The sequence below is a fragment of the Oreochromis niloticus genome, linkage group LG6 (assembly GCF_001858045.2).
Source record: "Oreochromis niloticus isolate F11D_XX linkage group LG6, O_niloticus_UMD_NMBU, whole genome shotgun sequence".
Classification (NCBI taxonomy): Eukaryota; Metazoa; Chordata; class Actinopteri; order Cichliformes; family Cichlidae; genus Oreochromis; species Oreochromis niloticus.
Window position 1 is genome coordinate 26941507 of NC_031971.2, and position 15379 is coordinate 26956885.

Consider the following 15379-nt stretch of genomic DNA (forward strand, 5'->3'; position numbering starts at 1 on the left):
TCTTGTGGTCAGCTGGCAGTGACAAGGTGGTTTTAGTCAGGTGTTTTCAATCTCACTATCCCTTCATGGCATTTGCAGTCTGTCTTTTTTCTTCTTCTCTGCGTGTAATACGTTTTGTCCTGAGCAGCAGCTCCAGACAGCAGACATGAGAGAGCATAAACAGATCAATGAAGAGCCGACTCTGTTTTCATCTCTCTGCCTGGGTCTGGGAGAAGAAGATGAAGAGGATAGTTAGAGTTGACACGCTGAAAGCTGTGCGTGCGTGCGTGCGTGTGTGTCTGTTTATTTCGGTGTGGTGGCCAAACAAGGGACAGAGAAGCCTGTGAAATAGCCCACCTGGTATATTAGCACAATCAATTGGATTCACACAAAGATGCACAAAAAAAGCCTGAAAAAAAAGGTGGGCAGATTAAAAGTCTCGTTATTTTCATGTTAACGAAACACATCAGGTGTGCAGCAGTGGATATAAACACACATACCGAAGTGCTTTTAGCCATGCAGTTGTAGATACAATCAAACAAGCTTTTTTTTTTTCTTTACCTGTGTGCTTTCTCCCTTTACTGTTGCACATTCAATATTATGTGTTGTGGCAGGGCGATCAATGCCAGGGCAGGTGAACATGCCGCTGTAGGGCACTGAGTGCTGTGGACCATTAAGACCCCTCTGCTGGGAAAACAGGCCGACTGATGCCGGTCACAGGAGGTGAATGGTCTGGTAAAATGTACCAGGAGAGCAGAGGGAGAGCGATGGGAGGGGGTGGAAGTAAAAAACAGATTTAAAGACGGTATATTCCCTTTGGGGCTATCTATTCCTTTCTGCTCTTGTCAGACGAGCGCCGATGGCTGTTAAAAGACAGGGTGTCTTTTAAGGGAATGAAGATGATGTCCATTTGGAAGGATTATTTAAGGGCCTTTTAAGGGCATACTTTATCCATCTGTGTCCTCCATGTGGAAAACCTACAGGGTTTTTAATGATCTGGAGTTCTTTCCACTGCTCCGACGTGATAAAAATAGTCATATAGAGGCTAATGACCACAGTGAGCAAAAAATGTTAGCACTCTGAAATTGTTTTAAAAGTGAAAATTAAAAGGATGAAAAGTAATCGAGCCAAGCCACAGCTTTGTTGGACTAATACGTTTCGTTTACTAATACGTACACTCATAGTCCACTTCATTAGGTACATCCGTTTAGCTCATCTAATGAGCCAATAACATGGCAGCAGATTAATGCATTTAGACATCAAGTTGTGGTCAACATGAGCTGCTGAAGCTCAAACTGAGCATCTGAATGGGAGAAGAAAGCTGGGGTTTACAGAGAATGGTCTGAAAAGCAGCAGTTCTCTGGGTGAAAATGTCTTGTTTAGAGGAATATTCAGATTGCTTTGAGCTAGTAGTAAGCTAACAGAAACAACCAAGGTACACAGAAGAGCATTTCTGAACGCTAACCTTGAAGCAGATGGGCTACAGCAGCAGAAGACTACACTGGGTGCCACTCCTGTCAGCTAAGAACAGGAAACTGAGGCTACAGTTCACACATACTCACTAAAACTGGACAGTAGCACATTGGAAATCATTGCTTGGTCTCATGATTCAATTTTTGTTGTACATTGAGTTGGTAGGGTCAGAATTAGATGTAAGCAACATGAAAGCATGGATCCATCTTACCTTGAATCATTGGTTGAGGCTGGTGGTGGTGGTGTAATGGTTTGGGGAAGCAGTAGGTGAGTGTATGTATGTTGGCAGACAAAATAGCATTTAAATATCAGTGGCTGAAATCTGTTGTCATATCAGTTTTACACCAGTTAAATCTTTTTAAAATGTTAGTTTCTTGTCTTCACTGAAATAAAAGGAGGAATAATTAACAACAAAACAGGCAAAATGTGAAAAAACAGTACACTGTCTCCATTGGCTGTGATCGTAAAGTGTTATTGTAAACATCTGTGTTGGTATTGACCCAGAATCCAACAGTCTGTGCATCTCTAATGCTCTGAGCACAAAGGGGTGAGTTATACTAGCAGCAGCTAATGGTTCTCCAGCAGAGTTTAGAATGAAGCTGCACAGCCAGATTTGGCTTTTTCTTAAACTACAATTTCAACCTGAGCTAATGTTCACGTTTATCAGACTAAATTGATTAACCACCATACACCTCTCCCTTTGTATTTCTTCTCTGTTTGATTGTCTCTAAGAGCAACCACGGCTGTATATTCTCTGGCTCTGTCTTGGTGATTCTGTCTCTCTTCTTTAAACCGCACACACACACACACACACACACACACCATATCACAGGGCTGTGTGTATGGTGTACACAGACAGTCTCCAGGCACCACACCCGGTGGAGGGGTCATCTAGCAGAGGTCTGGGCTCCAGACAGAACACCTTATTAGGAGATAAAAGCACCCACTTCGTTCTCCACCCCTACCTCCCTCTTGTCCTTGCTTTCTCTTCTGTCTCCTGCAGTTATTTGAGCAGCTCAGAATTGTAAAAGCCATCCATCCTGGTCTTCTGTCCTTCTTCTAAACCAATCTGGTGTTTGAAAGCCAAATGCATCGTCTTTGAATGCCATTTATCCAATTGTCCTTTTCCTTATCACGCTCACACACCTCCTTCCAGCTCTTCCCATATCTGAGTGCTCTCAGTTTGTTGCCCATCATTTGAAGGCTATATTGGTGCCATTAAGCTAAGCACTTTGCTCTAATTTGTGCTGTAGGGTGCTGCTCTTATGCTGATTCTCATATCTGCTCTTTTAATTGAGGCAGCTTGAGCATGTTTTTAGCTTTTGAGTTGAAAGCACCGTATCTCATTTTAAGACTTTCTGTTTCCCCCTAATGTACATTTATAAGGTACTATCATTTCTGAGAAAAGCAGAGATAAAGCTACAAATTTAGAGCAGTATTTTTGCTTTAGTCTTACTAGCTGTTTTAAAAATGTAAATAGGTGAGAGATAATTTTTTTGGTTGCTCTGTTTGCTTTTAGAGCAGGGATATGGGGCTATTTGGAAGGAGAGGGTGGAATTATGCTAAGCACTGCTTGCTGGGGAGCAGTCAGAGGCTGCTTACCTCCCTCTAGGCCTCGCTAATGTTTTCTTTGTTCGCCTCTTGTGTAATGCATGACACGCATTAAGGCATTAACCTAACTTAGTATGCCCAGGGGAGTTCCCTGTAACACACCGCTGGCAAAACAGGAAAGCTTTAACGTAGCTGCCACGCGCGCAGCACAGAGACTGCGTAGGAGATTGGCATCGTGTCTGCTGCGCAGTAATGTTGTTTGCCCCTTTCCATCGCGCAGGTAACCAAGACGTGTGCGGGATGGAGCTGCGCATCGAAGAGCTGAGACATCACTACAGGGTGGAGCATGCTGTTGCTGAGGGGGCCAAAAACGTCCTCAGGCTCCTGGGGGCCAGCAAGGTTCAGGACAAGAAAGCTCTGTCTGAGGTTAGAGCGGATCCTACTGATGTTTCGCTTTCACACACTTCAAAGCGCACGCAGACACACGTGTGAGACGGCAGCTGTACCGATGACATCATGCTGACAGACACCTGTGGATCTTCTTCAGATCTGCTGCTTTTGTTTTCCGCTATCTCTTACTTCTGAGACTTCAGCTATCTTTGGCTTTGCCTTAGATCCTTCACAAAAATTTGATCTCTTATCAAGAACACCGTTTTTGTTTGTTTGTTTGTTCCCCCTCATTATGGCATCTTGAGTTGTCTGGGTCTGATATGGTTTCTCGTTATACGTCGAGGAAACTCAGAGCAAAGGAGTGTCCCATGATATCAGATCCCTCGCAGAACAGTTTCAGCTGCTGAACTCTGCAATCTGTCCATAAAAATATTTGAGAGAGCTCCTCACAACAGCAGCTGCCGTGTAACGTGCTGCATTTTACCCCCACAGTGACAATGAACCACTTGTTTTCTCACCACATGCCATGAGAGTTCTGCCTTTTGAATCCTCACTCGCACGTCTTTACTTACTCTATAAATGAACATAAAAACTCGCTCGAGCCTATCATTGTCTTCCTGCATGCACTTAAAAGCAGCAGGTCATAAAAAATGTGATTAAATTAAGGTGTGCTCCTGTGATATTTGTGCACTGCGAAGTAGCATAGGACGTCTTGTTTTTTTTAATGTCTGTCTGAGAGTTTAAGAGGTAGATATCGTCTGTTTCGATGCTCTGCAGGCACAGTCTCGTCTGAGCGAGGCCTCCCAGCGTTTGGACCTGCTGAGAGATTCTCTGGACCAGCGCCTGGCAGAGCTGCCAGAGGACCATCCAAAGGCCAGCATCATCAAAGAGGAGCTGGTCTTGGCCTCCTCGCCTGCCTTCAGCTCCCGCCACGGCGCCCCCTACCTTCAAAACCAGTATACTACCCTCAGCAAGCCATCGCCTCTCACTGGTATGTCGTACAGGCTCAGGAGAAACCTACAATATGAAGAAGAAGGTACAGAAGTGAGGTATGCATTCAGGTTGTGCCTACATTGTTTTCCTCTGTCTTCAGGTACATTACAGGTGCAGCTGCTGGGCTGTGTTGGGTTACTGGAGGTGGTCCCAGGGCGCAATAAAGGGACACCTCTCATGCTGCCCAGCTACAGCCCCGGAGACACACGGTCCTTCATGAGGGGCAGCAAGGGGCTCTACGGACGCAGTGGCTCCGTCAGCGGGAAGACGCCGAGCAAGACAGAGGAGCTCTCCTGTGAGTGACTGTATGAGTGTGCACGTGGTGCATTTTGTTGGCTATATTGGCTTTTTTTTTTCACCTCAACTTTGTCATGGGTCACTTTAGGCTCGTCAGGTTAGATATTATTTGTCAGGTCATGACAGATGCTTTAAAGGCAGTTTGCAAACAGCTTTTTGTAAGGTCTTAGTCCTTTTTTTCCATATCTCAAAGGAACCTATTGGTCGGCGTTATTTTTATTTTATTATTTTGTGCATTTTTGGACTCATTAATGAAGGAAATCATTGGTTTGTGTGTGTGTGTTTAGCTGAGGTGAGTGCAGTGCTGAAGCTGGATAACACAGTAGTGGGTCAGACTGCTTGGAAGACTGTGGGAGAGCAGGCCTGGGACCAGACGTTCACTGTGGAGCTTGAAAGGGTCAGTATGCAAACTCCTTCCCACAAACCTGCACGCAGGCAACAAAGAGTTTATTTAAGGCAGCTTTTCTCTCTGTTGATACCGCTGGGTGCCTGCGCTTCAGTCGAGGGAGATGGAGATCGCAGTTTACTGGAAGGACTACCGCTCGCTGTGCGCTATTAAGTACCTGAAGCTGGAGGAGTTCCTGGACAACCAGAAGCACAGAGTTCAGCTGGAGTTGGAGCCTCAGGGCCTGCTGCTGGCTGAGGTACACACATACCACACACCTGCAAAAAAGAAACCGCGAAATGAATGGCGACTCACTCATACTCAAACACACACTCAGATGTGCACGCCTACCCGTGAGCTGCCACATGCACCTGTGCTGGAAAGCGTTGCTTTGATACGTCACACTTGAAAGGCTGTTTCTGAGCATAAAAATAAAAAACGGGTGGGTTTTTTTTGGTCGTTTCCTTTCATGTTTTGTTTTGTGTGTTTTCCAGGTGACCTTCTTTAACCCGGTTATTGAGAGAGTCCCGCGCCTGCGGAGGCAGAAGAAAGTCTTTTCTAAGCAACAAGGTGGGGAGCAGACAGAGCAGCGAAGAAATATTACACATTTTCTATTTCTCTTCCATTTTCTACTCAGCAGCCTGAGTGCAGTTTTATATGGAGAAACAGTAAAACTTTAAAAGCTTTATCATGACAGGAAGATGGACACTACCTGCAGTAAAGCATACAGCTGCTTATGCCATCAGTTCCCTGCTTTTTTATTTAGACCACAGCACCCTCTAGTGGTGACTATTATTATTTTTTTTACCTTCATTTCTATAGGAAAGCAAACAGAATATAAAAACTTCAGCCAAACTCTGGAAAGGTCATTAATAAGTATTTAAATCATACTTAAATCTGATGGTCTTAGAAGTTGTAGAGTATATCACTAACCCTTTAAGAATTCAGTTTTTTTAACCTTTTTCTTTTTATTCAATCTAAGTTAAACAGTGTATTCAGACCCAGTCTCAGGGCGTTTTTTTGGCTTTGTGTCTTATAAAAAATATTTTTTTATGTTTCTGTAATTGTTAATCTGCCAGTATGTGCAAACTCTTAAATTAAAATTATATTTTTAATGCTGAAATATTATTTCTGTTTTCATCTATCTATTAACATTTTTTTATTAAGATGCTGAATATCAGCATTCCGGAACAGAAAAAAAATAGTTTTAGTGGTTGAATCTTATGTTTGATTCATTTCTGACTCGATGTGTGCGTTTGTGCATTTTTCAGGCAAGGCGTTCCTCCGGGCTCGTCAGATGAACGTGGATATCGGAACGTGGGTGAGGCTGCTTCGAAACGCCATCCCCACCGTCAACAACTCAGGAACCTACAGTCCCAACGCACAAAGCCTCACACTCAACTCTGGGTGAGACGCATTGAGATATGTACACACAGATGCACACGCTTCGGTCGTTTTGTCGGCAGTGACGTTTGATAACCGTCAATCAGACTTTGCTATCAAACGTAGCAGCTTTCCTTGAACCTTTTTTCCTTTTGTTTCCAGACAAAGAATAAAGCAAACGGTGCCTTCCCAGCCCCGTGTCTAACTACCCTTCTGTGTTGTTCTGTCTCGTTGTCTGTGTTACACGTTGGTCTGTTTGTGTGTGTGTGTGTGTGTGTGTGTGTGTTTGTTGGTCTTTCAGGGAGATCTCAGTGGAAAAGTTGAGTCTGGACAGTGAGTCTCCAATAAGAGGCGATTACAAGAGAGACATGGACATTCAGACTCCAGTGAGACCGATGGAGCGAGAAGAAACCCGGGAATTAGGGGAGGTGTGTGATGAGGGACGGGGCTTTCCTAACTAAAAAAGAAACTAAAAGTTCGAATTGGCAGGGAAAGGAAGGCGTAACAGCATCAAATACTTTAAAAGAATATGAACAAACACAATTATAACTGCACATTTCTTCCTGTTAAAAGTGATTTTTTCCTTCCCGCTTTTGCCAAAGTGCTTGGTCATAGGGGGTCGTCTGATTGTTGGGGCTTCTCTGTATTACTGTAGGGTCTTTACTGTTGTTGTGATTTGTTGCTATATAAATATTGAATTGAATTGAAGTAGAATAAGGCGGTAACAAATTTACAGGAAACAAATAAATAATGAAACTGCAAGTAAATTTAAGTAGTTTTAAGTAATGCAGTTTTAAGTAATTTTTAAAAATGTATTCTGGGTAAGTTTAGAGGAAAGGAGGCAAGTACCACAGAAAAATTAACAAATAAATAAAAACAAATATTTCCCCGTCTTACATTGTAAACACACTGTACTTTTCAGGGCTTGGGGTGTATTATAGTGGCTTAACCTTGACTAACTCCCAGGTAGCTTTCAGGAAAGCAAACACTCCTTTTTTGAATACTGATAGTGAAAGAAAAAATAATTATGTTAGACTTAGCTCCATCATTATAAAGTCACATAAGCCTGCAAATCTTTTTAATTACAGGGGATTTAGTTATTAAGTTATTATAATTTTAGGCATTTAACATTTAAATAATGGTCATGTGACATATGAGTCTGATTTACAAGAAAATGACTGAAAGAGGAGGAGTTTATGGCATGAGTAAATACTGCAAATATTGCTGCTTTACATCAGCTCTCCTTCTGGTGTGAACGGAGACGTAAAATCGACCCACTCTCTTCTCTGTTACGGTGTCCTTCCTGTTAGCAGCACAGCCACGCCTGGATGTAAAGGACTGTGGTCGACCTGGTATTTGGGGGGTTTAAAGATTTAAAAATCCAGCACAGGGTCCGTAACCATCAGCTCCAGACTGCGTCTCCTGTCTTCCATTTCATGTCGTTTTATAATCTCTGTCTCTGCATGTCTGTTCCTTTTTTGTCTCTTCCCTCGCATGTCCTCCGATAGGACCGACATCCAGTCATCGATCCCCTCTCCCCCCGAGACCTCACCCCTGAGTCCCCTGCCCGAACCCATTCAGTTAGCAGGTACACGCACGCACACTCACTGAAACACTTTTACTTCTTTGTTTTCTAAAATGGATTTGTTTGGATTTTAATGATGATATATGATAATGACGATAAGGTTTATCATAGAAAACATTTTGAAATGTGGCAGTAGGAAAAGCACAGGTGGAAATCAAACCAGCCATCATCTGTTTTATGCTGTTTATCTGGGGCTCAGGTGTGAGGGCAGAGAAGCCCAGACCTCCCTCTTTCCAGCCTCCCAGGCCAGCCAAGAGACAATCTCTCCAGCATATCCTGCGTTTATCACAGAGCCTCCTCCGGTTAGGAAATGTACAGAGGTCCTAGTCAGATGCCCAAACCACCTCAGCTGGCTTCTTTTGATGTGGGGGAGTAGCAGCTCTACTCTGAGCCTCATATTTTTAGATGGTGCAGTGAATGGGTGGAGCTGGAGCCTCACAGAGTGCAAGCCGTTGACGTTGTTTTTGTTTGTTAGTTTGTTTTCGGCTCATAATCAGTTTTTTTATTTATTTGTGTGTTTTTAGCTCATTTTGTCAAATGAGCTGGAATATTCTAGTGAAACTAGATTCATTTGATCTGGATTAGACCATTTTTGAGCTGTTTTGATCTTTCACTGGATTTGAAATCTGATTACTTTGTCTAAAACAGCCAACCAATGACACCTAAACTTCCTAACTAACTTTCTACATCACAATTACTTGTGAATTGTGATAGATCACGAGCCGGATGAGCAGCTGCATCTTTGACTTTCTGGTTAAATCTCACGTCCAAGCCAGAATGTTTCTGGGCTTGAGCCTTTAGACCATACAGGCCTTTTTATGTACAGGTTAATTGTGAACTGCTTGATATTTGAATGTAAGTGTGAATGAATGACCCTGACTCTTACCTACCATCTGCTGGAGTTCGCCTCAGCCTCCCTACAATCCTCCAAGCATAAAGGCTTATGGATGGAGGAAACCCACTACAGGCCGTGTCTGCCTATGTGTTCTGTTTTTTTCCCTGATGTGCTTAAAGCGACATCAGCATGGCGACAGGCTGAGCATCATCGCTACACATTTATCTTTTTTCTGGTTTTAAGAGAGTTACAAATGTAACCTGCTGCATGCATCACTGTCACTTTTTACCCAGCTGTCTAAGCACAGTGGAGGAGGGGTGGGAGAAACGCTACAGCAAACCTCTGTCACAAGTTTTAAGTGCTGCTGTCCAAGTGTGCACACGTGCAAGTGTGCATATTATCATTAAAATAATACTCTGAGGAATATTTGGTTTCCTGTGCGTGTGTGAGTAAAAGCAGCAGTCAGACAGAGAGTCAGGTACCTGCAGCAGATTACGTCTGTGTACTTTCTGTATCATAGCAACCAAACACTCACCTGGAGGCACAGCGTGCCTCTAAAGCCTTTCAAGCGCTCTCAAGCGCTCCCAGCTGGGCGTTTTCAGGAGAGCAGCTGCTGCGTTATTAGCTGTCAAAAATCTTCAGACACCCGAATAAAACAGAACCATTGATGGTTTTGATAAATCCTCTGCTTTTCCTGCTTTTGCAACTTAAAATGTCTGCTCTCCATTATTACATGTATGTATTATTCAGCTTGCATTATCCACACATACACAGTCCTTATGTGTGTCATGTAATATCAGCAGATGTTACTTTTTGGTGTCCAGTTTAAATGTTCTTCCTCACCGTGCCTGTCGGTTTCTCCAGCAAGCAGAAGAAAGGTCCGCTGTCCCTCCAGGACTTCAGGCTCATTGCTGTTTTGGGTCGTGGACACTTTGGGAAGGTACGATTTCTTTTAATCCAGAAAAAAAAACTGGAACAACCGAACCAATTAGTAACAACACAAAGAGCAAGAGTCTTTTTGTTATTATTCCCTCAAACATACTGAAGGTCGCAACAGCAAAAAAAGTCACAGATTAACAGCTTCTCTGTTTGTGGACTCTCACAATGTGACTGTCACAACTACAATCAGGCAAACAAAAATAAAAAACAGTTTGTAAAAGAGAAAGCTTGCGTTCCTTATGCTGTTAGGTGTACATGAACGCCACATTTTAAGTATTGGTGACTGCAGGAGAAAAAAAGAAACCATATCACACGTGGATCCACCGAGAAGTTTAGAAAGCTGTAATAAAAGAAGAATTTTGTTTTTTAAAAACAGTGCTTTATATGTATTAGAGTTAATCAGAGTGGTTCTGTGTGTCTACAGGTGTTATTGTCAGAGTACAAGAAGACCGGCACGATGTATGCCATCAAAGCCCTGAAGAAAGGAGATATCATTGCTCGGGATGAGGTGGATAGGTCTGTGCTGATGTTTATTCCTCAGTCCTGTGCTTGTGTGATGTGTGGTTGTTGTTTTTAGCCCAGAGATTAAGCGCTCCAGTAGTAGATTTACTCACAGGATTTAATTTGTGTCTTGAATCACTGTGATTACAGTTCATCTGTGGGCTGAGTGTGGGTTTTCTCATAGGCTAAAATAAACACTATCTAATTATGTTTAAATGGCTCTCTAATCTTTTTTTTTCACTCCTCCTCTTGCCTCTTCTTCCACTCTTTCCTTCTCTCCTTCCTCCCCTAGTCTGATGTGTGAGAAGCGCATCTTTGAGACCGTCAACATGTCGCACCATCCCTTCCTGATCAACCTGTTTGCGTGCTTCCAGACACCAGAGCACGTGTGTTTTGTTATGGAGTACACAGCAGGAGGCGACCTGATGATGCACATCCATACAGACGTCTTCACAGAGCCACGGGCTGTGTACGTAATAAATGGATTGTCCTTGAAGTATTTCCATACAAGTTTTAGGCTTTCCCAGAGATTAGTCCTGGTAGTCGGGAAAATGAGTTCAGGATTGGTTCCACAGTTGAGCCAAATCTAGGATGTGAAAGGCCATGTGGTCAAAGACAAACGAACCGAGCTTCAGAGGCCTTTTTTGTGCAGTTAATGTTCCTTCACCGCACCTTACAAGGATGTACTGTCAAAGAAAAAAGCATTGCTAAATTTTAAAGGCAAAGTTAGTAAAATGTCACCACTAGATGTCAGTAGATTCCAGATTGTGGCCAACTGAATTCTGTTCCCAATTCCAGTGCTTAATCCTAGCTGTGGTAGCAGCTATGGGGATAACAAATCAGGGCGCTGTTCATCTGTAGTGAGTTTAGGCTGTCAGTCCACGGTTTACCTCAGCTGTCAATATGTGTGCACATGTATTTACTCTGGAGGAGGCCGCAAAATTTTGTGGAAAGAGTCCGATCGATACGTTGATGAGACGGTGAAGCGATACTGAGCTGAGTTGTTGAGGATATCCTGACCTTTTGCCACTGTTAGCCAGCGTTAGTGACGTTTTCTTTTAAGTGGATCTAACTTTGTCCAACTCTGATACTTAGCAAATAAACTGTGATACAATATGAGAATGTAGTCGAACTGTTTATCAAAGAGAAAGCGTGATTTTTTTATTTATTTATTTATTTATTTATTTTAAGACATTTGAGCCTAACATTAGCTGGAATAACGTTAGCTTATGCCAGCTGTTGTTGTTGTTTAGCCAGAGATAGAAGTATAGCATATATCTAATCTGTTGACAATAACTAACTGTGACAAAGTTGAGAGCAAAAAGCATCTTTGTGCACGTCTTCATGTGTTAGAGCCCTGATTTAAGTTCAGGACATGAGACTTCAGGTGAGGAGGAAGTAAGGGAGGAGAGAGGGCAGTTGTAATGAAAAGACATTATGAAAAGGAGAAAATAATGAAAGAGAGGTGAAGAACATATACATACATGTACAAATATTAAATGGTCATATTTAGTGTGAGATGGCCGTCTGTGATCTTTAAATTCAAAGTAACTTATGTACTACGTATGTAGCACGTCTCTCGGCACATAAGACATACTTACATGATTTACAGGTACAATGCACAATCTGTACCTTTTCTAAATATTCTAATTACTTAAACATCTTCCAGTACCCTGCTCTGTTTGCACACTACAACCTGGGTTTGCCATTTTTATCTGTACTTTAATCTTAATAACTGTACAGTACTCTGTTTTTGCAACTATTGTCCATAATGTAAATATGTTTTTTTCTGTAAAAATTGTGTGCGTTTCGGTTCTGTGTCCTGTTCTGTTGTTCTCTTTTTTTGCTGCTGCTACAACCAAATTTCCCCTTGTGGGACAATTAAAGGATTATTCTATTCTATTCTATGATTTGTACATGTGGGCTGCTGAGCATTAGGACAGATGTGAAAACCTTTTAGAGATGCACTGTATTAGACTGAATGTTTTGAAGGCCTTCCATCCTCTGGAAATGTGTTTAAGTTATGTTTGTTTATTTGTTAGACTTCTGCACAAGTTGAGTTCATCCTGGGATTATAAGGGAGACGCCGCAGCATAAGCACACCCACACAGTCTAAAAAGATCCGCTGAAATAAGTGAAGCCATCTGTATGGGGTTTACAGTGGGTGTGCAGGGTCTTTTAAGGACATAATGCCAGAAAACCCTCAGCACTATTACTGCTGTCCCCATACCGAGGAGTTCAACAGCTGGGGAGCAGCTGTTTGTCGGGCCTCAGACAGCAGATTTGGTTACAGTGGCTACTGGTCTGAAAGCAGCATGTCTGTTATTATTATGAAGTTCCCATTTTATCACGTCTAACTGGAGGTTGATTTTCTCTGCTTTTGGCTTCAGGTTTTACGCAGCCTGTGTGGTTCTCGGACTTCAGTTCCTCCACGACCATAAGATTGTGTACAGGTGAGTCGAGCCCACGCAAACCTCTTAACTGATAACTGATGTAAAACGGAGCTTTCTTTCACCTCAGGAAGCATCAGACTAATAGAAATGTCAAAGATCAATGTTAAATTGAGCTCTTAATTTCTAAGCATTCCTGCCAGCATAGGTTGAAATGTCAGTCTAAGTTTTGCAGTTCAGTTAGAGTACCCAGATACAGCAAATACAGGAGCTTCAACAGTGGGAGGTTTATTTTATGAAACTTTACACACTTTGCCTCATTATGGGGCAGGAAAATCCCAAAAGTTAAATAATCCAAAAGAAAACAGAGCAAGGTAAACAGACAGTCTGACAAAGGAAAGGGTGTATATACACTTGGGGTGGCTGACAATGAGCAGGAAACCAAAAACCCCAGAGACACACAAAGGCTGAAACACTTTCAAAATAAAGCAGCAAACAAGGAATAACACAAAACCTGAAGCTGAAACTTCACATCGCGACAAAAATCAGATACCCCATGCTGGATCATTCAGGGCATCCAGAAGCTGTAGGATTCATCCCCGGGGTACTGAGTGTCGCACCATGAGGTTGACGTTTGCTGTGAGCATTATTGTACAGGCTCAGTTTAGTAAAGTGTGCTGGGATTACAGTCAGTTCACAGAGAGAGTTTGTATCTAAATGCTGTACAAAGATACTGATGCTCACCTGCATGTTTTTTCCCTTTCAGAGATCTCAAGCTCGACAACCTGCTGCTAGACACAGATGGTTATGTGAAGATCGCTGACTTTGGACTCTGTAAAGAAGGTGGATATGTGTATTACTGACAGCAGGCCTTTTATTTGTCTTTGCCTTTGCTTCGGGATACGAATTTACTTAGAACCGGAAAACAGTGTGATATTTCTATTCTGTCAGGGAGCCTGAAAAGCAGGTCAGCCGAACCCTGCCTTGAGCTCAGAAACACCATAGGTGACCTATTAGCTTCTCCATATTATCCAGCATATGATTGTATGGTTACAATGAAGGGTGCCCATATTAAAAGTGGCCTCAATATCAAATAATAAGGTCAGCATATGAAAAAGCTGCTGTTGCCTAAGCCTTTGTTACAAGGGGTCACCACAGCAGGTATCTCCACATCCCCAATCAGGAGAAAGTTGGGTTAAAGAGGGAGGAGCTGAGGCTGAGGATAGGCTGAGGGGCTGCAAAAAAGCCTCTGTATAAGATAAATAAGCCTCATTTTGAACTGTGAATCATGGAAAATTTCTACAGTAAAGCAGTTGGAATTTGTCATAATAGCGCCACCCGATTCTGAAATTTAAACGGATGTAGGAATATGAGTGATTAAACAGTACAGAGTGGCAGGTTTTCATCATCTCAGTGATGAAGTTCAGGAAATTAAGAAGCGATTTTGTTTCTCGTTTAGCTTTCTGACATAATTTTTTCATCTTTTCTGCAGGAATGGGTTTTGGGGACCGGACCAGCACCTTCTGTGGGACTCCAGAGTTTTTAGCTCCCGAGGTCCTGACAGACACGTCCTACACCAGAGCCGTAGACTGGTGGGGCCTGGGGGTCCTCATCTATGAAATGCTGGTGGGAGAGGTAAGAGCTAATATACGCTTAGTCAAAACTCTGTCACTGGTCATGGAGTTATTATAGCCGCGTGTTAGTTTGATCTGGTGCAGATTAATTACTTGTGTTCACTGTAGTTAAATGCTGATTTTGTTTTAAATGACAGAATATCAAAAGTGGATTTAGTGAAGTGTGCTTTTGTGTGACCTCTGTATTTGTGCGTAGTCTCCTTTCCCAGGGGATGATGAAGAGGAGGTGTTTGACAGCATTGTGAATGATGAAGTCCGCTACCCACGCTTCCTCTCCACTGAGGCTATTGGCATCATGAGGAGGGTAAAGCAAACACACACACACACACACACACACACACACACACACATGCGCGTTCGCTCATACACACAAACTGTTTGTGACAAATGCTGCACTTACACGTGAAACACTGAATCAGTCCGGCATCCTCACTTACTCACAGTCAGACAGTTGATGCTTCGCTGTTATATCCACTCGTCATTTCTTATTCTCGTGTGTCTGTGTGCAGCTGTTAAGGAGGAACCCAGAGAGAAGATTGGGATCTGGTGAGAAGGATGCAGAGGAGGTGAAGAAGCAGCCATTTTTCAAAGTAAGTAGACTTAGAGCTACCTAGGCAACTTGTTGGGGGTGCAAACTGAGCCTGTCTCAGTTTAGCTTCTGCTAATGAATGTCCTGTTCTTAATATTTAGGTAAATTGTCTGTTTTCAGCAGCAGTATCAGCTCTCAGATACCTGAAAGCTTTAGTGATGTATTAATGTTAGCATGTTAGCATCTGGCTGTAAACACCCGAGAAAAACCTCTTCCACCTCTCAGTGTTTGCTAACGAATCTCCATCCTGCGTTCTCATCTGTACCTTCAGATTCGGGGCGATCGTGGCTCAAGAGTTGGGAGTTCGCCTTGTAATCGGAAGGTTGCAGGTTCGAGCCCCAGCTTGGACAGTCTCGGTCGTTGTGTCCTTGGGCAAGACACTTCACCCGTTGCCTACTGGTGGTGGTCAGAGGGCCTGGTGGCGCCAGTGTCCGGCAGCCTCGCCTCTGTCAGTG

General features: G+C 42.9%; 1 protein-coding gene across 2 annotated transcripts in view; it reads left to right on the forward strand.

Annotated features, from left to right (window-relative positions):
- pkn1a (protein kinase N1a) overlaps window positions 1-15379 on the forward strand; it is a 62027-nt gene that overhangs the window by 44447 nt on the left and 2201 nt on the right. For both annotated transcript variants that reach the window (XM_005470184.4, XM_005470182.4), the window contains exons 6-22: window positions 3284-3429; window positions 4171-4384; window positions 4487-4681; window positions 4971-5080; window positions 5184-5327; window positions 5563-5638; window positions 6340-6475; window positions 6753-6879; window positions 7960-8039; window positions 9736-9811; window positions 10235-10326; window positions 10604-10780; window positions 12702-12764; window positions 13468-13544; window positions 14194-14336; window positions 14532-14639; window positions 14845-14925. In XM_005470184.4, the coding sequence (XP_005470241.1) occupies window positions 3284-3429; window positions 4171-4384; window positions 4487-4681; window positions 4971-5080; window positions 5184-5327; window positions 5563-5638; window positions 6340-6475; window positions 6753-6879; window positions 7960-8039; window positions 9736-9811; window positions 10235-10326; window positions 10604-10780; window positions 12702-12764; window positions 13468-13544; window positions 14194-14336; window positions 14532-14639; window positions 14845-14925 (2045 nt within the window). The remainder of the gene's footprint in view (window positions 1-3283; window positions 3430-4170; window positions 4385-4486; window positions 4682-4970; window positions 5081-5183; window positions 5328-5562; window positions 5639-6339; window positions 6476-6752; window positions 6880-7959; window positions 8040-9735; window positions 9812-10234; window positions 10327-10603; window positions 10781-12701; window positions 12765-13467; window positions 13545-14193; window positions 14337-14531; window positions 14640-14844; window positions 14926-15379) is intronic.